We start from the raw sequence: 25,749 nt of genomic DNA on the forward strand, positions 1-25,749 counted from the left end.
AACAGTAGAGAATAACATTGTTCTAATTGCTGCTACCGTATGTAGATCATTCATGTCATTCATGATTTGGGTTTTTGGCAGGACAATTTGTTTTTCCTGCACTGCTCAACAACTTACATAAGGCTTGGTTATGCCCCAAACTAATTGGGTTGAATGTTAAATGTTGATTCACTGACCAAGGAAAAATATAATAATTGGACCTCCTGCTAAATGTTAGTTTAAGGGTGGATGTCTTTGACCACAGGATTTCTGGCAGGATCTGTACTATTGTTCTGTGAATTAGCATTAAACTGGAACTGACGGTGGGAAATCCACTGTTTAGAATGACGGATCAATATTGAACATATATGAAATTGATTTATTGTACACACAACTTGAATTCTTGAAACAACTGTCTAGTAACTGAAAATAAGGAACTTTATATTAAAGTTCCTTTAAGGTTTAGCAAAGAAATTAACTCTGTAACCTCTGCTGTCCCTTGGAGGAGAGTCTTCTCAAGTCTCTAACACTGCATCTTCATCACCTCACAAACCATGGAGCCATACTAAAACGTCTTGTGAATTTTAATCTGGCTGAGAACTGCACTCAGACTTTAAAAAGTGCCACATGAATCTGAGTGTTTAAAGTGCGGGTGTAAACGGAGATGGTGAGTTCGGTGGCCGGCTTGGAGGGACTCTGAATGTCTCCATTCAGCTGCACCTGTCTAACTGCACTAAAGGAGCCGGGACTGGGGCCCCAAGGTGGAGCTCAGCCAAGTGGCAGCAAGAGAGGAAGGTAAGGAAACGGAGCTCAGCGGAGGCTGGGCTGAATGTGAGTCCCCTGAGAATCTCTTCCACCGCCTACTCGCCAAGGTTATAAATAACTTTTATTAGGTTTACGTGGAATTAGCGCAGATGTTATTTGTCAGTATCTGCTCACAGATATAGACATAGACCTGCTGGCATGGGGAGAAGAAAGAGGGTAAAGGGTTAATATCAGGGCTTAGCATAAGATTACATGTGTGCAAGATGACAAGGATATTTGTTAAAAATAATACATTTGAATTCTGAAATTAAAAATGTGTTCATTTTACATATTTATTATTGTTATGTTTAATTGTGGTTTTGAAGCATGCCCCAGTATCCCTGGCATGTAAACAAACAAAAAACAATCTATTGACCACTATCCTAAAATGATGTTGTTTTATCTTTTGTTTCAAAACAGCCCTGACCTATTGAGGCATGGTGTCCACTTGACCCTTGGAGTTGATGTGCGTGGTATCTTGTATCTTGCACCTTTAAGCCCTGTAAGTTGCGATTTGGGGCCTCCATAGATTGGACTTGTTTGTCCAGCCATTGGGTTGAACTATAGGAAATCTGGGTCACAAAGTCATTGTTGTGATCTTCAAACCATTCTTGAACCATTTTTGCTTTGTGTCAGGGTGCATTATCCTGCTGAAAGAAGAATGCAATATCGTTTCCATGAAAGGTTGTAATCAAAGTCTGCAACGATGCTGAGGTAGGTGGAACGTGTCAAAGTAACATCCACATAGATGCCATGACGCAAGGTTTTCTAGAAGAGTATCACACTGCCACAGTTTCCATAGTGCATCCTGGTGCCGTGTATCGCCCAGGTATGCAATGCACCCATAACTGGCTGATCATGTGATGCAACTCCTACATGAACCCTACCAAAGCATTTCATAATGTGATTTGTTAGTCCACACCCCCTTATTCCATTGCTTTGGGTCCAGTTGATGCTCACATTGTAGGTGTTTTCGGCAGTGGACAGGGGTCAGTATGGGCTCCATGTCCACTTACCTGTCACTAGTTCACTGCTGTTGCTTCCTTGGACCACTTTTCATAGATACTAATCACTACAGACCAGGAACACCCCAGAAGCACTGCAATTTTACATCACAAGTTGGACAAGTCTTCCTGCTTCTTCTTTGAGGACAAATTGTTCACTTGCTTCCTAATATATCCCTAACAGGTGCCATGATGAAGAGACAATCAGTGTTATTAACTTCACCTGTTAGTAGTCATAATGTTGCGCCTGATCGGTGCAACTGCAGATTGCCACTGCCTGCACAGTCAAACACAAACCAGCATCAAGACAGAAAAAAAATGTGCAAACTTCAGGATTGGATTTGAACTAAAAATTCTGAAGTAATAATAATTAAAATCTGGCAGCTCCACTTGAATGTGGCCTCCAGTATGTCATGAAGTAAATGCAAACTTGATGAGTTAAGTAAGAAAATGTAAACTTTATTGCAACTTTGTCATTCTATGTTATCTGATTTACAGAAGAGAGAAAAACACTTGTAATGGCACAGTCATTGTATTACGGTCATTGCTGATACTGCAATAATCTAGACACCTGTGTCGTCCAGATTTGTGGCATATTAAGGCACATGGCTCACTCAGTCTGTAGAGGGAAGGAATAACACAACAAAGCTTTTCCTGCAACTCCTACATTAACCTACCAAAGCATTCCATAACAGCATTATATAATGGGAAAAAGAAAAGCTCCTCACATGAAGGGCTATGGGAAATCACAGTGTGTCCATTGTACATTCTGCCCCAGGAGACATTAAGACGTTAATGTGTTCACAACATACTGCGTTGCACTAAGACATCCGGTGATCTGATAGGAAACTTCATTAGACCTGAGTGTTTGAGCTGATACAGTCAACTTTTTAGATCAAAGTTACACAATCAATTTAGTTGAGATAAATGTTAAGTTTCCAGAGTTTGTATCCTCATTGTTTGCCATTTAAGATTTTCCTTTATGGAACAAATTGATTAAAAAAAAAAAAAAGCAACACTGACAGTTGACTATAAAGAGCCGAGCTTCAGGGTATAAAGATTACGTCTCTTCTTGGACTGATTTTAAACATAATCAAAAAATAGAATCAGTCTCATTTACATTTCATTTGCTTAGAGCATTAAGTCTGGGTTCAAACAGCTTTTACAAGTAAACAACTAAACTTAAGAAAGTGATAGAAGTGTAAAGATAGTCCAGAGAGTAGGCTATGTAATGGTACACACGAGGAGAGAAGCTGAATTACTCACGAAGGTTTATGTCAGGTGGGCCTCTGCACATCTGTGCTTTCAACAATTCCAGCAATTTCAGGTGAATCCTTCACAAATACTTTGTTTCTCTCCAAAAAGCCAATTTCTCATATGCAAACATGGTATGCTTACAACTGAGAGCATTGTATTTATTTGATGTGGCTCAACATTTGGAGAAATATAAGTTTTGTACTTTATTTTTATGGTGAGAGTAGTAGTAGGTAGAAAAGTACCATCATATGACACATCGATCATATGTCCCTATCAAGTAATTATAAACTGAAGACACTCAACGTTTGCATAGAAATTGGAAAATAAATTTACCGGTTTCAGTAAAATAGGCTTAAGAAATAACAAAAATACAACTTTTTGTTTTTCCATTTCGGTTTTTGTACAGAATAGACAAATGAGAAATCTCCAAAAGAGTGATTTTTAGCACAATTGGAAGTCAGATTTTGCATCTTTTGGACCAAACTATCTTTATACCTGGTCCAAAGTCTTTCACTGAGCCTCACAGCTGCTGCTGGTGGATTCCTACTCATGAATGGGAGTGATATCACAGTCAGATTATCAGATAAAAAGGGTCTGATTACATGTATTTATACAAAATCTCCTTTTCACCCATGTGGTGTCATCAGCAAGGTTGTCTTTACAACTTAATTCGGCTCACATGTAAGAACACATCAACAGTCAGTAAAGAAAGAGGCACTCACTTAAAAGCGCTTGATACAGCAGGTTAAACTCTAATCTAAAATTTAAATATATGCAAAGTTACGATGAAAGTGGCTTGGCCTCAAGTTCATCAGCATACAGTACAAAGGGACATTCATGGATGTCTATGACTTAACTATTCTAAGAATATGAACTATGGGGTGATAGGCTGTTGTGTCTAATGACTTTGTAAAGCAATTCATATACGTTACTTGAGGTACATTCATCTTTCATAAAACATCGGCCCTTTGGCCTGATGAGTTCAAGTAAGAGCCTTTCCATAGAGTGAGCAAGACATATGGTACCATGGTGCTTCCTGTGTTAATTTCCCACCAGTAAGTGTTTCTCTCAAAAGGCCCTTTTAACCGCCTTCCTTGTCTTTCTGCATCTTCATTTGGTCTTCTTGAGAAATTCAGATACTTTTAAGCAAACAAGGAGCTTGCTTTGTTCCTCCTTATGAAGAGAGCCAACAGCAGCTACAAATTTAAAGACTGTAGAAATGCAGTATGTAAACACACATACTTCTCCAGAACCATTAAAAAAAAGAAAACAAACAAACAAAAAAAGCAGCAGAGTGGATGAAAAAGTCCAGAAACAAATCACTAAGAGGTAAAACCATTCAGCATAAAAAAAAACAAATGAAAAGAAGACAAATAACATAAAGGAAAAAAATATTTTGAACCATAAAGTGCAAGTATAAAAAAAAAATGTATATACATGTATGTATATATTTCTACAAATCGTCTCAAGGCAGCACTTGAGGCAGGGTCAATGGTCTTTAGTAGAAAAGTGCAAGTTAAGAACAGCACAAGTACCTAAAAAAAGAATTTGATTCAAAACAGTAACAGGATAAATCACGTGACTCTGTGGGACAGTCATCCGAGTCAGCTTCTCCGTAAGAAAACAGCCACCTCCGTCAGGGGGACAGGGTAGTCGTGCAAGAACGTCCCCCCGTCAAACACCCGTGCGTTCTGACTGTCCTGCCATTGAAAGCCCCCGTCAGGTAAATATATATCCCTCTGCACTGCCCCCTTCTCCACCACGGGTGCCACTAAGACCTGAAAATAAATACGTATAAGGGAGATTGCACATGCGTGACATCAGGATACGGCTGAAGTTGCTAAAACATGCCAAGTGCATTAGATCCCACATCATCAGAACTCCATTAACTGACCTCATCTCCAATGAGGAACTGGTCATTGATGGTAAAGGTCATGGAGTCAGTTGGATTGAGCCACCACATTGGGCGATAGATGGGGTTTCCCGTCACCTGCCACTCCTCTGCATACTTTTCAATCAGCGGTGCCACATCCCTCTGGTGCCTTGTTAGGTAGTTCCGAGTTAGGTTTAGCACCTATGGATTACAATTTGAGACACGAGAACGAACATTATTGTGGATTACAGTAAAAAGAAAAAGAAAAAACAAAAGAAAACAACTAGGATTGTAACAATCGAATTAAAATCCATCGTTGCCTTTTTCTTGGGCAGTATTTTCATTCAGAACCACTTAGGCCTTTTTCACATCGTTCATCCAAAGAATCTATTTTCAAGAAATCTGGATCAACAGAGTAACTGAAACCAGTGACCAGCCCTTTCCTAAACTAAATCATCCACCGCAAGGATTTCAGTACAAGAAAAATATTGACAGTGAGGTCTGCTAAGGACATTTGTGCCATCTCTACACGCAGACTCAACTCAACAGTCACTCATTGTTGACTTAGTGGGTTTAACTCTGCCAAAGCCTTTGTGCTGTCTCCCTTTGCCCAAACGACTTCAGCATTTCTGGAAGGGTCACATCCTCTTCAGAGTCTCACGACAAAAACAAAACTTGACCGCCTCTATAAAAAAATGTATTTTTATGACTTGGGATTGAGACCATTTGTAGGAATGAGCCACTGGTTTGAGTGAATCTTTCCCTAATTGAGAAGCCAGGCATGTGTGTGGCTTTGAGGTTTTGCTGCTATTCGATTCCAACGTATTTGCTGCTGTGACCTGTCTGTGACCGACTGCAGTCTCACACATTCTGGAAATAAAGGTGCACCACATTTAAAACTGTAGTAAAAATGTCTATAAAAGAGTCATTTATCATGGGCAATGCAACAGTCTATCTCCACTAAAATATCTCCCCGCTCTCACTTCATCTGGGTTTATGAACTGAAGACCATGCAAGAGACCAAAATGGAAAACATCGCTGCTGTCAAATGCCTCGCCGTCCAAAAAGGCCTATTTTTATCTTTGTCACACAACACAAGTCACAACTAATATATTTTGCTGCTTTAGCTCCCTCCTAGTGGAAAAAAATTCATTTGATCACTCCCACTCTGTCACACTTGTCAATTACTCATGGAAATCTTAATTGCCACAATAAAGTATTTTTCCAAGACTTGTCCTCAAATTCATTATCATTCCTGCTGAAGTGGCCCTTGAGAGTGAGAGCGAGCCATAAATCTAGAATAGGGATTGTAATTCAGACCAGATGGACTCGTAACCACAGGTGAATGAGATGAGGAAAGGCGGGAGGGGAAGGGGGTTAGGGAGGGCATTACCCTTCTTCCTCTGCAGGAGCATAAAGCGTTTTTTGTTCAGGAACCTGAGCTCTGGTAACACATTGTCAAAAGCATCAATACCTGTCATCAGAGACTTAAGGCTTTGTTTTCCTGCTGTGCATGGTGAATAGTGTGTTCCTCATTTCCCATGGAGAGGTTCATGGTTCAGTCCTGCCCCTCCTGCTGAGGGGAGAGTCAGATCTGAGTTTTGATAGATCAGGTCTCAGCAGTCCTCTAGCTCCTCTGCAAAAGAATCGGTGGGAACTTCTCAGCGCTTGACCCTCAGAATTGAGGGCTGGCTGTTGGGCCAATGAACCACTTTTTCAACAGCAGCATGTGGGAAGGAAGGATAATCTCCCACCCCCTTTTAGAACATCTAATTGGCAGCATTCACACCTCACTACACTTGATCTCTCCACAGTAAATCTTCACAAGCGAAAATCTGGTTAGCAAGTCATGAGCAGAATGTGAACCTGCTAGGTTGTCACTAATGTGGATGACACAGCTGTAATGGCACCAAACGCAGGCTGCTGCCGGGTGGCTACACGAGGCAGACCGGTAGTATACCTGGCCCTCCCCGAAGATCCAGGGTGGTGTGTGGAAGCTCATAACAGGAAGAAAGGCTGCAATCTCCAGCCAGCGGATGAACAACTCCTCATCTGTGACCAGGTCTCCAGACAGAGAGCCACCTGTGCAGAGGCAGAGAAAAGACAAAAACAGTTAAACAGTGGGTACTCGTGCGGCTTTTTTAATTTGCAGATTTAAGACAATGCAATATGATGTACGTTGGCTTCTCTATTTTGGAAAAAGATCAATTTATCCTTTTAGATCTGGTTCATGTTAATTACTGGTGTTTTGCAAGCTAGTGTGGGCTATAACATTGTACTAAAACTATCTTGATACAACTCATACCTCATATCTAATGAACAATTTAAGATGTTTCACGGCAGTTATATCAGGCCCATGTTTTACTGACAGCTCCCAGCTTTGTCCAAAGCAACACTAATCAAGCGCTTTTTTCAGTTCTCACAAAAAGGCAAAAATATCACTATGTGATAAAAAAGGGACCCATAGGTTCTCGTATTACCTACTGCATCAGGAATGAGGAAGTTGTATCCCAGCAAAGTGTGGTGCAACAGGTTGGGAATGAAGGCCTTAAGACCCATCGGGCTCCAATCAGACTGCAGGGGGGTCATCCTCACAAAGAGTGGCTTGTAACTGGACCTGAGACACAGAAAAAGTCCTAATAAACACAAATGTGCCTTACGGGAAGCAATGTCATTGTGCATTAGCTGACAGATTACCGTGTCCCTGCAGTCATAATGGTGGAATCTCCTATCCTGGTGGCCAGGTCAGCCAGCAGGCTGATGTACTTGTCTCCACCCAGAGCTTGCGGTGGCCGCAGTGCCTGCTCCTCAAACAGATTCCCCTCGCCCCCTTCCAGCATGATGTACTCCATCCCTAAATGGGTTTGAAGGGCTCCTACCCTGTCCAGGAACCAGCTCACTGCTCCTGGATTTGTGATGTTCAGCTTTACACAGAACTTTCCTCGCCACTGACTCATCACAGGGATCTGGGTAGAGGGACAGAGGCAACTGCATTCTAATTGGTGTTTATTTTACACTGCTATTATTTTCTCTGTGGATAATTGACTAATTATAAACCGCAGTGCAACTGCTGCTGCAATTATAGATTTCCTGGTTTAGTCCTACTGCGTTTGCATTGCATTGCTTTTTTAATTTGATCAAACTGGAGCTGATTAATGCAGAGAGTCTGCAATGCAGGAGGAAAATATCCCCAAATCTCTGTCTGGTTTCATGTTTGACCGAATAGAGTGTTTTAGTAGCGTGAGGAAAGTTAACTGTCAGGGAAAACTGTACTTAGCATGAAATAAAAATGTGGTGGGTTCTTTATACTGCCTCCCACAACAACAAACTAAATGAAAATACATAAATCTCAGTTCAAAGTTCAAATGTGGATTACTGTGGACGCAACTAAGTGGTTTACAATATGATAGTGTGTGCCTCTCATGCCTCACCAGCTGTCCCTGAGGGGCTGAAGGGAGACTGAGCCAGTAGGCCTCAGTGCCATCAATAAGGGAGGTGTGGAACTGTGTGGTGTCCACCCCCAGGAAAGGGGACATGGTGATGGAAATGTTAAGAAGCTTGACAAGTGGGAGGTCCCTGGTCAGTCTCTTGGACATCCCCCTTTTCCTGCTGTTGAGGTAGTCATGGTCCTGCAAAGTGACAAAAAGACAGACAACAATTTTAAATTAATAGTTTAATGGTGCTACTAGCATACACCTTTGCAAAGTTGCTTTGCAGAATTGTAGCTTTGAGAATGCAACTTCTGTCAGAACCATTTGACATTTGCTAGAGTCCTTTGGAAACTTTGCATTACATAACTGTGGAACAAGACAAATCATATGTAAAATAGCTGTGGGAGGAAAGGCTATATTAGCTCATATTGTTTAATTTCTTAGATCCCCCCCCCACTAACCATTCATTTCTTCTGCTTTTTTTTAATCCAGAAAGAAGTAAAATGCAAAGAAATTCAAATAATGTGTTAGACTCTAGGCTTTTATTCTAAAAATTTACTTTAATTTCTATGTAATAAAATTAGAAATAATGCAAACCTATTAATAACCAAATCACTTTGATGCCAGTTCTTGCAGAGTAAAATGGAAACTGTAAAATAAAAATTAACAGAGTGACTGAAAATGTATGGACTCTTGTAAAACTGGAGTGAAAGGGGATCATTGTTGCTAGCCACACTTCTACACAGCCTAATGTGTTAATTCTGTAAGTTTCCATGCAGGATTTTATGCTTGGCTGGTTCTTTATTGAAGTATGAAGGGAGTGAAGTGAGGTGGTACCAACAAAACTGGTGATTAATATCCTTAATATCCGCCATCCATCATGATTGCATATTATTCTGTATTATTATTTTGTTTCTGTTCTTTCACAACTACTGAAAATGCAATGGAAACATTACCAGTGTGTACGTATATAACAGGATGTCTGGAAATAACCTTTTATGGACTGATTGCATTTCTGCCTGCATGGTCTTCTGCTGTACAGTCTGGGTCATATCTGAGCATCAAGCTGGGATTACTTGCTCTAGTTGGCTAAGGTTCCTTCAAATCTCAGAACACCCAGTTCTTTGCCATCCTGCAGTTACCACACTCAGAGCAACCTAATACCTATTAGGAAAGGCTCTGTTTGTCTTCTCTCAACTATATTTGTTTTGTAACGGAACACCACCAGGTTCTACCAGGTGTTGACACGGATTGACTTGACTGTGGTCCGGTGGTGTCGTTACCAGGCAGTTTGCAATAGCATTTAGGGAAGGGAACTGTATGAATGTGCAGCTGAAAGAATATCTGAAAACATATTTGATGATGAAGTGCCCCATTTACATGCTGTAAGGCATCACAAAGTGTCCTGAAGATTTGATCGGCATTTTGTGGAACTAAGTTCTGTTAGGCAAACAAACAAACAAACAAACAAACAAACAAACAAACAAACAAACAAACAAACAAACAAACCTAATCTGGCTTTTGTTTTTCTATGTTGTAACATTTCACTGAACCTGTCCTCCCTCCCTTGTTCCCTGCCTCCAGTGCTCTGGAGATCCACTTAAGAAAACTCCTTCATCTCTATCTCTGACCAGTTGTGGGCCTCTGACCAATGAACTCTTACCAGATTTACTACCTGTCAGGGTTCCTGGGTCGTTGACTTAGTGATTTCAGTTTGTTCATGTTCAGTTTAGTTCGCCACATTAATGTTCTCACTTCCTGTTTTTTCCCATGTCAGCTTGTCTCTTGTGTCATTAGTCAGATTATGTTCAGCCCTGTACTCACCTGTTTCCAATCGTTGTCATCATTCAACCTGTGTATTTAAGTTCCTCGGTTCCACCAGGTCTTTGTCGTGTCATTGATGTTGTGTACGCTGTCCGTGTTTCCAATCCAATAAACCACCAGGCGTCACCTACCAGCGAGTCCTGCGTTTGGGTTCCTTCTTCCTCGCCTCCACACAAAACCTGACAGAATGACACGACCCGTGCCACGAAGACACGATTGGAACCCAGCGGACTCGGACCTCTATGAGCGGCAGGAGGCAGCACTTTCCCGTTGGGCAGAGGAGTTCAGGGGAAAACAGCGGAGAGAGAGCATGTCTTCGAGGGGACTCGCCTGGCTCTGGGCAGGCCTCGCAGACGCCGCGTTCCCCCACCTGCTGCCTCACCTGCACCGGAGCATTTGCCGCGGAGAGTGGGCGTTTCTCGCCGTGTTTCAGCCGCTCCTTCTCTTGCCGCTCCGCTCCTCGCTCACACACCCGCCGCCTTATTCACTGGACCTCCAACCTCGCCATGCCACAGTTGCTCTGCCTCCCAACTCTGCTCAACGGAGGCTCCCGCGCCAGAGGCTCAGTTGTTTACCCTGCAGGTTTCCTCTTCCCGGAGAAAGCGGCGCGCACGCCTCCATAATATGGACCATTTTGAGCAACTCCCGGTGGTGAGTTCCAGTGATTGTTTTTCGCACTCTTCGTCTGACTCTTCACTTAAAAAAATAGACGATGATGTGGACTGGGAAGATTTTTTTTTTTTCTGCTCCCCCAAGGACTGTTCAGTCAAAGACTGTGAATAGTGGTGGCAGAAGGACTCCTGGGTTGTTAGTGATTTCAGTTTGTTCATGTTCAGTTTAGTTCGCCACATTAATGTTCTCACTTCCTTCCCACCCACCCCTGTCAGCTTTTGTCATTAGTCAGATTATGTTCAGCCCTGTACTCACCTGTTTCCAAACATTGTCGTCATTCAACCTGTGTATTTAAGTTCCTCGGTTCCACCAGGTCTTTGTCATTTCGTTGATGTTGTGTACTGTCCGTGTTTCCAATCCAGCCAGTTCAGTCAAGGCTGGACTGGGACAAAAAATCGGCCCGGGCATTTTGACTAGAGACCGGCCCACCAGGATAAAGATTGAAAATGTGACGTCATTCAGGGATAAAACCGCAAAGGATTCTGGGAACTTGTGGCAAGAGGTACTAGCGCACGCAGGCTTTCAATTGAACTCACTTAAACAGCGATAAAAAGAAACCCAAAAAATGGCATGAAGCTGTTGTATTATTAACTGCAATAGCCGGTCGCATGACAGCCACAGGAAGCCGACGGGTAAAGAGATCGTTTTGTTTTTTTGTTTTTTGTTTTTTTTTTTTGAAGTGAAATTTTTTAAGCCATGTTTCCAAAGTAAGAGCTGATGGATGGTCTGGATATACCAAATATAACGTCTCAGAACACCCCAGCTCACATGTTAGTCTGCTCCAAGCATTCCCACAAAGGTCAGAGTTTTGTAGTAGTTAATACGTCATTTTTCTTAACATAATTGGTGATATAGGTTACAAGCAAGTCTGGCGCTGAACAGAAATTGTCGCGCTATGCTCCTTTGTTTATTGTGCATAAATAGTGAATTGTTCTGACACACACACAAAACCTGACACAACCTCTGTGGTTGAAGCAGTGGATTATGAAAATCTGCAGCTATGCAGCGGAAGAAATGAAGATGAATGAAAAAAGAATAATATACACATCTTAATTCTAGTCACTGGGTTAACAAACTTTTCTAGGCTTAGTAAAAGAAGAGAGCTTCTACTGAAAATAGAAACTCCATGAACTGGCTTCTCATTTCAAGACCTCGTATCAACAGACTAGTAGAATTGAACATAAAGCATGGCCCCTGCAGCCAGCTATAATGTCAACACACTATATTTGTAATGTTTAAATAAAAATTTAAGCTAAATACAGCTGATGCCTGCATCCGCAAAACTTCTATCTCCATCATTTGATACCTGCAATGGCAAATGGCAGCAGCACCGCAGCAGGTGGCCCAATCCACCAGGAATGTCCACTTCAGTGCGATAAAGCAAAGGTTGCATTCGAAAATGCTGAAAACAGCAACCTTTTATGATGCAGTGCTGACTTTTTATAATCTATTTATTAATATGAGAGCTCACACCTGCCATACAAAAACTGTCAAGACACTGAGTGTGTTACCAATCCTTATCCACTATTTGTTAAATCCTGTTGGTGGGTTAATTTTATTTTTTATTTCATTTAAACGGTTTAACCAGTGGGATTTTTATCCGACCCAGATTGGGTTTGCCTTAGCAGAATATTTTCACAATGAAAACTTAACTCTGTCACAGCCTTTAAAGGCTGGGAGAAGACACAGCACAGTTCAGTAGTCAGTGTGTGTCTGCATCATGTACCATATCAGAAAGGAGGGTGGTGGAATGTTCATTGAGGCTGATGACTCCCTCCCCAAGCTGGTGTCTCTTCAGACGATTCGAGAAAGTCCTCATCTCCCGCTCCACCTTCGGCCCTGAGTCCATGTTGGCGAGCAGCTTCCAGAATGGTAGCCTGCGGCACACACACAGGAATCAGACTGGAACAGTTAAACACAGTTGGCTCGCGAGACTAAAGTTTCAATCGGTGCTCACCAACCACACCAGTGCACCGCTGTTATAATAACCAGAAGTGAAGCAGAGTGAAATTTACATCTGGTCTAATCTAAATCTAAACTGAACTAACCGCAGTGCTTTCATGTTGGGCAGCTCCCTGCTGTGCTCCGAGAGCTGTTGCACTGCTTCCTGGTGAGCAGCTTTTACATTGTGGGCCACACACACAGTGTACTGCAGAGGGAGTCGCTCCATACTTGGAAGTGACTGTAGGCAGAACTGCTGTCTGCTGTCCAGCCCGAGCTGCAGGGGGATGTCAGGAGATATAAGCACTGCGACACCTGCATGGTAGGAAGCACACAGGAATGGGCGTCGGTCATTAGCTTACATTATGCTTGTGGATGAAACCTTGCTTTAAGGAGTCAGATAAACAGCTGCAATATAAAGTCACAGTCTAGGTCATACACTCATGCGAAGGAAAAGTCAGGTAATTCAAACAGTTATGATTTAAAGAGGCAGAGATCAGCGCAAATAAGACAGTCCATTGCAAATTCCACTTATATGACATAGTGCATGAGTGTTACTGAGACCAGTATGAGTATGACGGATGGAGTGTTGTGGGAGGTAGAGTGCAGCCTGTGTCAGCTGATATTGCTCCACTCAGATGTAAGAAAAACACTCCCCAGAATGAGATATAGCAGCACACAGTTGGATGAGTTTACCCTGAAACTACTGGCAAGTTCTAAGTAGGTAGGTTACACTGCAGACCAGTGAAATGAGATTCAGGTAGCCTGGAAAGTAACACTGAGGGCAGGGTTAGAAACATTTTTTATTTGTCCATTATGCTTGCTTCTGGGCAAACACGAGCATTGAATGTCCCGTGCATGTTCCCTCTCCGAATAACAAAACTTACCAGAAATATTGAAGATTTGAAGATGATTTTTGTCTACTTTATCCTTCTAAAACCTTGCAGTTAAGGGGGCCTCTTTAGATTTCTGCTACTGCATGCACATACAGTCCATCAGATGGCTTGCATAATGACAAGATTATGTGTAGCTGAAAATTGTATCTGCAGATGTAGTTGCCCTGGAAGGAATGCCCCATTCATCTCAGGTTACCCTAACCCTAACCACTTCTCCCCTAACCTGACTCCCACCTTCTCCCTCCCAGCTTTAACAACCTTCAGTTCCTCTGTGCTCTGCTTGGCTATGTTTCTGTCCCATCTAATAAACTGAGCCATTAACACAGACCCTGACCTCGTATTGAGATTTTGCAAAAGCTGCTCAAAGTAACCAAACTGGGGTTTAAGATTTGTGACCAATCAATGGACAGATTAGACAGTCTGAGAAACTGGTGAGACCTTGGCTCATTTCAGCTGCTCTCTCTAGTTTCAGTGGGCTTACTGTTCTCATGGAAGCAGGGACCAGGAGCAGGCGGGATACTCGTGTACCAGTTTATAATCAGATTAATAGTTTCAGAGATCAGTATTTAAAAGCCTTGTGAGGAGCCTTCAGCCTCAGGGTAATTCCCACGTGTTTGCAATGGATAATGTCAAAGAGATACTGGTAACACCTCAGCTGCCTCTCACAAGGTATTAGGTCAACATCCACGTGTTTGTTACAAATTTATAAATGGCAGATAAATGCAGATTTTATTTAGGAAATATTTATGATAAACATTTAATTTTATGTATTTCTGACATACAGAAATATTTTCAATAACAAAGGAGTTGAATGGACGCGATAGAAGAAAGTTGATAAGGCAAAGGTGCTTTGAAAGAGTATGGTGGTGTATGATGTGGTTTGCAGAGAAAATTATAAAGATTTATAGAAGGATGGAAGTGGAAAGAAAGTAGTGGAAACATACGCAAAAGGACTACACCAGACAGCAAGAAGCCTCGTAGACTAATGTGCTGCTGAAGCTGCAAACAGTGGCTTTTACTAAAGTGCATACAGAGTGGAAAATGGAGTTGAATTTGCCTTCTCAAGTCATAATTAATTTTTGTTGGAAATGACACTGCAGAGCCTCAAGGAAATGAGACAAACTGATCCTAAACTGCTGTACCTGTTATTCCATCTCGGATTAAACGTGCATTTTTGAAAGTTAAGTATACCAAATCCTGTCGTCTGTTTATAAAATCTTACTCAAAACACTATGAACGCACTGGTGTGCCTTTTTTCCTGTCAGGGAGCTTCTCATTTAAAAACAACCCCCCACCCAAACCATTCTAATCCTGTTTATTTATTACGCTCTATAAGATGCAACGTATGCTAGCAGGATTTATGATCATTTTAAAGAAAATGAACAAGATTTGAAGCCTTAAGTTGCTCCCATAGTGGTGTACCCAGGAGGTGAGGGAGATTTTTAAAGCAGCTTCTTAAAAATTCCCCAAAATTCAATACATTTTCTTTTTTCTTTTTTACTAGCTCTCAAAAAGTGACATTTTGTGACTGGTGGAAAATATGCTCTCGCCTCGCCTCTCGTTAATTTAAAGATTACACACGTTTGCTGTACAGATCTGATTGACGTTTCTCAGTTTTGTAGCTGTTGACACGCAAATCAAACAACTATCAGATATATGTGGACATACATGAATGTTCACGTACACGTCTCTCATGCACACCTTGTTCAATGTGCAACTGCAGCTTTCCAAGAAAAACAGTGCTGAGCTTATAGGACCATAAAGACTCTTTGCTCACTTTCACTCAGTCTGACCTCAACATCTGTAGGTGGTAGCAGACCCTGTGCACCTTCACCAGGGTCGGTAAGGTTTTAATGTGGCGCCTAGGATCCTTGAGAGTGCTGGTCTGAAGGAAAATGCTACTCTATGACTCCCTGCTGCTGTGGACCAGATGAACTGCACTCGTTTACCTGTCATAGTTTTACTGTTCTTTCTGACAACCGTGCAAACTTACAGACCTGACTAGGGGTTAAAAAAATGTGCATTCAAACACTAACCCTGTGTGTGCGAGTTTGTGTGTGTTTGGCATGTACTTCTTTAACAATGGAAATTTCGTTTTTGTGCCCAACCTCAAGAAATTGATGGCCACAAAACTGGGACATTGCCATTGTAGTAAATTTCCAATCCCACTTATTGAAGAAATAATGAAACACTAAAGAGGCTCTCTCTGCTCTACTCCTATCATCAATCAGTTTTATTGTTTCAAGGGTGAGACACTGTGTTCTGTACAAACATTACAGATGTGTCCTTTTCACTACCAGCAGATTGGATTAGACAAACTCTAAAAACTGTGAGAGCTGATATAATACTTTTTGTTTGGCTTCAGTGGTGACGTTAGCAAACCGTTTAAACTCATATTCTGACATTCTCACTTGAACAAAGATTTCACTAAAGCTCAGGGTTAAAGTAAGGAAAGGGAAATGACCTGAGCAACCACAGACAAGTTACGTGTCTATATGAAGAGTACAGAAGCTGTCCCGTTGTTACACCCTTTAAAAAGTCTTTCTTCTGTTTCTTGCCTGTTGTCCTTCATGGAAAGTATAAGAGGTCAACTGTGGAAAATGTTGTGGGGTGATTTTCATTCAGTAGTTCTCTCATACAGGAGATGACAGCTTGCTTTTAACAAAGCTTCAGCTGGCTAACGGTGTCATTCTTGAAGTGTTTCACATCTTACTTTGCAGGAGTGTCGAGGTTTCGGGGCAGCTGCCCAGGGACCTCGTCGTGACCTATTGAGCAACGCAGATGAGTGTTTTGGAGCAGTGTCCTACGTTTGGCATCTTGATCTCGGATTGGTTTAAAAACCAATAAGAAAATCATCTTTAAAACATTTCCAACGAGAAGATATTTAGTAAAAATTAAGAACACAGTTAAGAGAGCTAGATTTCTTTTCTGATTTCTTTTCTGATTTCTTACTCTTTGGTACTCCGTAAGCCTTATTTGCGCTTTCAATTACTGGTTAGGAGAAAGCGAGTGTATTTAGTCTTTGCATCTCCAAAACATTTGTAAAAAGCTTATAGCTTGGATACCTTGCATTCAGATTGCTGAATGACATTAAAATTTTTTGATAATTATCTGTTTTTCTTTTGTGGTTTCCTTCCTTCCTCTTCTATTGCTTTCCATGAAACTGAGTAATGGAAACATGTTTTAGCTTTAACTGTTCTATCCCTTGTCAACATAAAGCTCCGTTATATTAGAGACAGAAGTCACGTGTGCATGTGGAGGAAGTGGTGTAATATCTTAGAGTTGTTGTAAAGTTGTTGCGAGGAATCTTGGAGAAAGCGTGTTCTGTGTGTTTCTCTTCATGAAAAAAAAATCTATTAAGAAAAACTAGATTCATTACTGGCTGGCTGAGCACAACAGGAGGGGGACATTTAAAGTAGTTACACAATCACATTTTTAAAAAACTAACAGGTTTGCTCTGAACTTTCGTTTGTAATAACAATTCGGAAACTCACGATGCAAGCCAAACTTCAGCTCAGTACAAAGCATTTGGATACAGGCCATGGAAAAATGAAGTCTTTTATATATGAGAATAGAATTTCTGGCAAATAATTCACCTCTCACTTGTGTGCCAACATCCAACAATTATTTTACACATAAATCCTGCCGTGTTAATTAGTCACACACGGGACAAAAATGGCTACTTTGCTTTCAAATCAATGTGTTTCAAATAATCGTTTCCGCCGCTTGTATTCCCATTACTGCTAAAGATCTCATTATATTATAATCTATTTCATTTTGTTTGTTATTTTAGGAGACAAATAAAGAGACAGTTTTCATCTGTTACTGGTTTGTCTACTTAGTATTGTTTTAAGCCCACAGGCAGCACACAATAACAATCTTTTTGAACACATGCAGTATTCCCATGTCAAGCCTTCGGACCTCTAGCTGTAGCCCTTTTAATATGCCATTATAATGCATGTGATCTAGGATGCTACTTTGCTAATAGCTAATCTGTTCTTACTAGTCCAGTTGTATTTTTGAATGGATAAAGACAGGTGTGGCTGTGATAAGTTCCTCCAGTTGGAAACGCTCTCAAATGTCACTCTGCTGCATGGTGGCATGCTGTATCTCTTTCATCCAGTTTCTCTACCTTGGCTTTACTTTGCTACTCTTTACCTCTCTTCTTGATTCTCTGTTTAATATGACCAATTACCATACATATATGCTCTGTTATCACAAATATTTCAATCTGTCTGCCATGGTCTTTAACTATCCCAAGGAGTCCTCTTAAGTTTTTAATGTCAGCCACAGCTCTATACTGCCCACAACATTTATAACTCTAGCTATGACTAACTAGAGTCAGTGTAGACAGGCCACTTGCAACGATCAGCGGGTTCAAACAGCTGTGAAGCCTAATGTTACGTTAAAACTGCATTAACTGTATGTTTGTTCCTCCAAAGCAGATTTATGAAGACAGCTCAGATGAAAGTGTTGTCAGTCCATTAATAATAAATAATATTAACCAAAAGTAAAGACATGTGGCGATTGTTTTACTTTTTTTTAAAATTACTATTGGAATACTGCCTTCCCAAAATCTCCTTTTTTTTAAACGAAAAACAACACTGGAGTTCTTGTTTTAATACACATTACAATACACATTTATTGGCGCAGACATATCGCTGCATTTCAAATACACATGAACAGTGTGTACTGTGTGTCTATGACTGCATACGGTGCTGTGTGCATGCAGCTAACTCCTATTGAGAAGCACTATCCTAATCACGGTTTGCTGAGTGTTGGTGGACACAGCTGGATTTAAAAGCAACTTTTCTTGAGAAGAAACTGTTAGCACTTGGAAAGGGGTGAGGAGCTGTGCATGCTAATAACCAGTGATATATGATATAATTTCTTCTCTATATTTCTGTAAGTATTTTTCCATCTGCATTCAATTAGACTTGATTAAGTGCAAAGAAAGAGGAAAAAAAGCAGGAACAAATCACTTTTCTAATTAAACTTTCACACGGTTGTATAACCTCACAAATCTCTATAATGATATCCACACATGAATGTGGATTTTCTTTGCCACAAAAACTTCTGTAATTGTTTCCTGTCCCAATACTATTATCCATAAAAATGAAGCAGTTATGACTCAAACACATTATAAGATTTATAGCTGAATTTTCCATAGTTTTTTTTTATTTGCATTTCATTTATAGTTCAGTTCTGGCTTCCAAGCTGAGTTTGCTTATTATGACAGGTATTTGTCAGTGTCTCGACTTCAATAACACTGGAATACACGTGACATTACAGCCATAATAATGTTAAAGCAGCAGATTCTATTAATGTAGTCATCCCAAAACCTTTGCATTTGAATTTATCTCTATATTCTTTGATTAATGTATCAGACGTTTACACTTAGCCTGGCTTTTTAGTTCCATTTTAGTTAACTGGAATGTTTTTCCACGCTTTTACTTTGGTTTTGGTTAACTATAATAACCTAGTTCACAGTCATAATCACATTGGATTTTAATCTGAGATATCATGTGGTTCTTTGGACTGAGCTGCTGGGCAGATAAGGAAGATAAACGCAGCTAATGAAGACTGACAAAATGCTCTTTCTATACAGATGAGAATAAAGTGTTGTTATTTTGCCCGGAGCAGCAAAATGAGCACAAATTCATTTTGATGCATGTAAAATGCAATATTTTTGTACAAAATATAAATGTAAATTCAACATGTAGAGAGACTATAACAGGGGTCATGCAAATAAAGGGTAGATACTAATAGAGTATGCAAACTACTCTGGAATTAAACCATAACTGGATATTAACTCCATTCCTCTTCTTTCTGTGTGGAGTGTGCATGTTCTCATTGTGTGTACTCTGTGTACTCTGGCTTCCTCCAAAAGTCCAAAGACATGCAAGATGAGTTGGTTGGCGACTCTAAATTGGCACAAGTGTGAATGTGAATGAATGCCTGTCTCTCTGTGATAGCCCTGCAACTGACTTTTGATCCTTCCTTGGTGTACCCCACCTCTTGCCCTATGACAGCTGGGATCGGCTCCAACCCCCCGTGACCCTGAATTCCATTACTAGAAAAAATGAATGTCTGGCTGGCTGGCTGGATGGATGGATGGATTGATTTGTCTGGCATGTGACGTGATGTGGTCTGAGAAGGTGTCCATTTGCTGTCAGTTCTGACAGTAAAACACAGTACATCACTGGACTGCCTCTGAAACTCTGTCTCGTATGCCTTTTGTAAAAGTGGCTGCTAATTCACAAATGTACCAAGTTTACACCGGAGAGAACAGCTCTTTCGTGCAGTTCAAGCAGGTGTAACATTTCTACTTGCAGCACAGGACCACACAAGTCTGAAGGTTAAAGCCCTTGTTGGTGATGAAATGTTCTGTAGGTTACACAAATTACTTCTTTAACTAAATGGACCGAGAAGCTACTAGTTTGTCACACATCAGACTGATTATGTTGTTGGCAAATAAGGAAAATACATGAAACTTATGTTCTTGTGATCTGTTGGACTGGTGTCCAATATCTGAAAGCAAAGTGAGAAGTGTTGAAATGCTTGGAAAATGTCTTTGATCATGGAAAAACATTTTCTCTCGGGCCTAATGTGCACATTATGCAAATCCTGGAGCCAAACAAAGACATCCTTGAACTTTAAAGCAGGATATCATGTTAAATATACCTTTAATGCTCCAACAGGCATCATTGTCATTGCTGAGCATCAGTTTGCTATGTTTGGGGCTATGTATCTGTGAGAGGTTACTTGGCAACAAATAAACAGTTGATCTCATTGGGATTTCATGCTATCTCTGGCTGCATGTGTGTGCATGTGTGTTTTCCTCTCTGTGGAAAGCTAAGCAGATAAACAAAGGGTTACGGGGGTCCTAATAATTACTGGCATCCTTTCACAAGGTGGAAAAGGGATTTAAGTCATGTGACTCTCAGGCGAAGCCTGTCACTGTTACATAGCAAAAGATATATGTGTGTATATGCGGTTGCATGCGGTTCCATCAGCATGTAAATGACTGAGTGAAGCTAGTGCTAACAATCAGTGAAGTCGATGATTATTTGTGTCGCCTTATTGGGTGATGTCACTGCGTTCCCTGTGGCAGGTTATTTGAGTTTTGTAGTTACTCACAGCTAAATCCTAAACCATTTACAGAGCTCAAAGATATTCACTTAAGGCCCTACACCTAAGGCCTGCATGTAGAAATGAGAATATGTGAATATTAAAGATTTTTTGAACAATGTCAGTGTGCTAATAATAATAATCATGATCTCAGATTGATATCGAAATTCGATAGGAACAAAGATTAGTTTATTTAAGCAGTAGCTCAGAAACCAACCCAACACAAAGACAAATTGAATCTCCATAGTCCATGAGATTTGTGTAAACGCACATGCACACACTCTCTGCAGACATTCTTCATCAGTCATATTAACCATTCACATCCGCTAACAGCCCCTGCCTCTCCCCCCTTTACCCCCGAGGATAAAATCTAACACCCTCAAAATAACCTGGTGAGTTATAAGAGTCAGCAGGGCCTCCATCCAACCTGCTCTTTTAATAGAAACAAAAGACAATTACTCTGGTATTCCTAAGAGTTAATTTAAGATGCTACAGGTGGCTTGATTGCCTTTGTACTCTAATCTCTGAATTAATAAACTGACATGCCACAGCCAGCATCGTGTTACACTATCTATGTGGCGAAGCCAACTTATCTAGTATGTTGTGTGTGTTTTAGGGACGCTGCTTTAGTACCATTTTTGCCAGCTAAAGCATAAATGCTTACATGAGGGGCTGAAAAGGGTAGGACAACACAACAACATCCACAGGGCTTCCCTCGCGCCCTGGGATTCACGCCACACATGGTATACCCACTCATGTGGGATCAAGTTTCAAGAGTCCTTGTTCTTGTTCTAACGCTGCACCAATAGCAAGCGTGGCAAACTGCCAACATCCTTACTGAGGAGACCTTTTTTCTTGTAATAACATAGCCGTGGAGAAGATTTCTAAATCCATTTCTAACGACGAGATCGAGAGCAAATCCCATCAGTGACCTCTTACCCGATGAGCCAAGGAAGTAGCGCTCCAGGGCAGAGCCGAACCCAGAGGGATTGTCCTTCAGATCACTGACGATGAAGGGCTGCATCGTGGTGTTCTGATCGTTGATCGGCCAAGTCTGACCCCGAACACTGGCACCCCCGTACCAGGATATGTTGGCCATGGAGAAGCAGTCCTGAATAAAGACACGCATGTGCAAATATACATGCAATCACACATTAAAGGGAAAAGGGAAAGAAAACCAGAGTGAAATGTTTGCAAACAAGAAAAAATAAAACAGTGATTAACTAATTCGATTAACTTTATAAAAAGTCATATATTATTAAAATAGTAGCTGAATTAAGTATGGAAAGAGTAATGTTTGTGAGGAGAGGGTAAAAAATTTCTTTTGGTTTTAAAACACTTTAGCAACCTCACTAAAGGGCACCAACGTTTTGTCAGTATTTGACAAAATAATAAGAAAAGAAAAGAGAATAGAACAGAAAGCTTTTGGTTGTCATCACTGTTCTGTGGTAAATATAAGGAAATTAGAAGTACAGCAGTTGATGCATTAGGGCAGCAACTCTCAAGAACAAATTATTTAAGAGCGTCTAAATATTTTAGGAGACTTACAGTCCATAATAAATTTCATTTCTGTTCTCAAATTAGGATTTTACTTTAATTTAAACAGCTACAAATGTAATAACATTATTCATAAAAGCATTGTATTAACAGTTTTTTGACTGGATGAGTTAATGTAATATTTGAAATTCAGTGTCAGTTAAGGTTGCATCTGGTATATCAGTGAATAAAATGCAGGGATTGAGCGTCAGAGAATTTTATTTCATTTTTTTAAACAAATGCTTCCCCTTCTGTCTTCAAGAGACAAATACGCAGAACTTAAGTTAATTTTTTCACGTCAGCAAATCTGGGCTCCATTAAGCAGTTTCAAAACAGGTGCCAAGTAGTCACCTGAGAGGCTCTGGGCAGGATTTTTGGAAATTATGAAAATAAATGTGACTTTGGTTTAGAAGATTTTCTGTGAGCAGTCACACCACATGACAGGGAGTTATGTCGAGGAATGTTCCAGTGGGGACAGATTAACCTACCCAAACTTTGCAACAGTTAAATGCTTCTGACGATTAAGGCAGGGGAAAGTACAGTAAGTACTTCACTCAGTGTAGTTAATTAAATGGCTTTAGAAAGAGACAGGAAGAAGCATAACAAGTCACCTACAACGATTTGACAAAAATTTTTGTCCCCTTTCTGATTTATTTATTTCTTTATTGTCTATTTGTCACACTTATGTTTCAGATTATCCCAAAAAATTAATATTAGACAAACAAGCCCCTCTTACTCTAACTCTAGTCCCACAGAATGAGACATTATCCACAAATGGAGAAAACTTGAAGAAGAGACAGGTCTACCAAAATTACGATGAGAGTGCACTGACAACTCATCCTGGAGATCACAAAAGAACCCAGAATAGCATCTAACTTGCCTCAGTTAAGGTCAGTGTTCATTATTCAGCAATAAGAAAGAGATTAGACAAAAATGGCATCCAATGGAGAGCTTCAAAATGAAAACCACCGCTGACCAAAAAGAACAAAAAGACTCATCTTGCATTTACAAAAAAAAAACATTTTGGCAATCCCCAAAATTTTGGGAAAAACATTCTGTGAACTGATGTGACAAATGCTTTTTGCAAAGTTTGCGTCCCGTTACATGTGGCTTGAAAATAGCAGAGTATTTCACTAAAAGAACATCCTATCAAGAGTCAAACATAATCATGAGGGTCTGTTTTGCTGCTTTAGGACCTGGACGACTTGCAGTTATTGATGGAACCTTGAATTCTGCTTTTTCAAGAAAACCTCTACCAGAAAATCCTGAAGGAGACTGTTCGGCTATTCACTGAGGCTCAAGCACAGAATGACCAAAATACACAAGCAAATCCACCTTCAAATGACTACAAAAAACTAAAAAAAATTAAGGTTTTGGAGTGACCTAGTCAAAATCTGGACTTTAATCAGAGTGAGACACTTTGGCGTGACCTTGAAAAGTCAATTATGCTCAAAAACTCTTCAATGTTGCTGAATTAAAACAATTCTGCTCAGAAGAGTGGGCCAAAACCTACTAGGACGACTAAGACTTATCACAAACACTGGATTGGAGTTCTTGCTGCCAAGGGTGATACAAGCAGTTATTAGGTTTAGGGGGCAATTACTTTTTCACATAAGGCCAGGTAGGTTTGAACAACTGTTATTTGCCACACCTTTTTTGTGCTTAATAAATAAAATCATCATTTTAAACTGTATTTTGCATTTATTCATGTTATCTTTGTCTAAAATATGTGAAATTGTAAAACTAGCTTGATTATCTGAAACAAGTACCAAGTGTGACAAATATGGAGATAAATACATTTTAAAATGGAGGAAAAGAACACTGTATGTGCACATGTTTGTTTCACGTAGTTTAACATAATTCCGTGGCCATACACTGGAGATCAATATAAAAATCCAGTTAAATTTAAAAAAATTTATACAAATTTAAAACATTTATCCGGTTTTTTGAAAACGATAATCACGTATGCCGCAAGAAACACATTTAACTTTTTCTAAAAGGAGATTTCTACCATTTTGAAAGCTTCTCTTTTCCGTTAATAAGTTATATAAACAGATTGTGAGTGAAATACATTTTTTCTTCTTGATTATTGATATAAAATATATACTTTTAAAGTTCTTATTCTATAATATTTGACGGAGAAACTTTGCAAAGGGACCTGCTTATAAATTGTTGCACACTGTGCACCAGAAATAGGCTGTTATCAAAGCAAGGCAATGTCATTCCGCAAACTACAAACTACAAAGGGGGACATTAATGTTCCTAGCCTGAAGAAAGTGCAAAACTGGGTTTGCACTCCACATTTTGCTGTGATTTGTGTATTTCGTGTGCACATAAAGAGAAACATTACCTTCAGCTCCACATGACAGTGTACCGGTGTCCAAGTCATGCTGTAACACTCCGTCTCCGTATCCTCATTCGCTTCGAGCGAGATCTTCACCTCGGCCACCGAGTCCCAGGTATAGCAGAACTCGGTCTTATTGAGCCAGCACAGGTTCCTCACGAAGGGAATCTCTATATCGGGGTTCCCTACGTTCCCGACGTCAATTTCCACGTAGGTCTTATCCTCAGTCAGGGTCTGTATGAGCAGCGAGTGGGTTTTTCTCTCCCAAATCAGTCCGCTGAAAGTTCCCCTAAGGATCCAGTTTTTGTTGGGCTGGTCCACCACTTGCCAGTATATGATCCCGATGGTCATTACGAAGAAGACGGCAACCCCGAGACAGGCTATCGCTCCTTTCCAGGTCTCGTTCATCTCCTTCAATCCCGTATCCCATGTTACCTCTGGGATGGGGCTAGGGTTCCTATTTCGAGCGTGGGGCATGTTGTTTTTGAGATCAGCAAAGAGTCAAAGAGTAAAAATGCTGCAGAAATCTCTGAGCGTCAAAATCATCTGTTGCTTCATCATGTCATGGTGTTTTCAGTGAAGCTACAGTGTGAACCATTCTACTCTTTATCATTACACGGTTTACACTGCTGTTTTGGGTTTTTGCGCAATTGTGCCGGCAACAGAGACCTGTCATGTGAGGAAAGCTGTGAGAAAAAAAAAGCCCAGCGCAGAAATAAAATGATATGAATGAATAACGGACTTACCACATACTGCTGATGTTTTAAAAGGATTGGATTTGTAAATAGCATTGGGTGCAGTGAGCTCTTAGGCAGCCTCAAGTAGGGTTTGGCAGCAATGCCTGCGAATAGCTCATAAGACGCTGTCTTGCTTGTCCTGCACTTTCTGACGTAACGCCGGGTAGTTTCTTCAGAGGAAAGGTAGAGAGGGGGAAATAGGGGATCAAGGGGGCCTGGCAGAGTCTTGGAAGTGCCCGCCGGGGTGAGGAGGCCACGGGCAGCCTGGAAGGGAGGGACCCCCATGCGTGCTCCCAGACTCTCCCTGCGCTCTCCATGCG

At 40.7% G+C, this 25,749-nt stretch overlaps 1 protein-coding gene across 3 annotated transcripts; it reads right to left on the reverse strand.

Moving 5' to 3' along the window:
• Nucleotides 1–2,230: 2,230 nt before the first annotated feature.
• LOC309710447 (SITS-binding protein) lies at nt 2,231–25,749 on the reverse strand. 3 transcript variants are annotated; one of them, XM_082539916.1, is made up of 11 exons: nt 25,439–25,749; nt 24,699–25,361; nt 21,752–21,923; nt 12,893–13,100; nt 12,571–12,721; nt 8,349–8,546; nt 7,615–7,883; nt 7,398–7,534; nt 6,878–6,999; nt 4,939–5,118; nt 2,231–4,822 (listed from the first exon to the last, which is right to left on the reverse strand). In XM_082539916.1, the coding sequence occupies exons 2-11, from the start codon at nt 25,167–25,169 to the stop codon at nt 4,649–4,651; spliced, it is 2,082 nt and encodes a 693-aa protein (XP_082396042.1). In that variant the 5' UTR covers nt 25,170–25,361; nt 25,439–25,749; the 3' UTR covers nt 2,231–4,648. The 3 variants fall into 3 exon arrangements, with proteins under 3 accessions (XP_082396042.1, XP_082396043.1, XP_082396044.1); XM_082539917.1 differs by lacking the exon at nt 25,439–25,749 and having other exon boundaries at nt 24,699–25,428; XM_082539918.1 differs by lacking the exons at nt 2,231–4,822; nt 4,939–5,118 and adding an exon at nt 6,420–6,490.

The sequence above is a fragment of the Aulonocara stuartgranti genome (genome assembly GCF_965226115.1).
Source record: "Aulonocara stuartgranti genome assembly, chromosome: 7".
Lineage (NCBI taxonomy): Eukaryota > Metazoa > Chordata > Actinopteri > Cichliformes > Cichlidae > Aulonocara > Aulonocara stuartgranti.

What these genes read in the sequence shown, in the direction of transcription:
- LOC309710447 (XM_082539916.1), bottom strand. Translation starts at nt 25,169, where the DNA reads ATGCCCCACGCTCGAAATAGGAACCCTAGCCCCATCCCAGAGGTAACA. An exon ending in CCACCCTCCTTTCTGATATG is followed by an intron (nt 8,547 to 12,570) that starts GTACATGATGCA and finishes GTCACTTTGCAG; the next exon opens with GACCATGACTACCTCAACAG. An exon ending in CCTCATTCCTGATGCAGTAG is followed by an intron (nt 7,000 to 7,397) that starts GTAATACGAGAA and finishes GCCTCTGCACAG; the next exon opens with GTGGCTCTCTGTCTGGAGAC.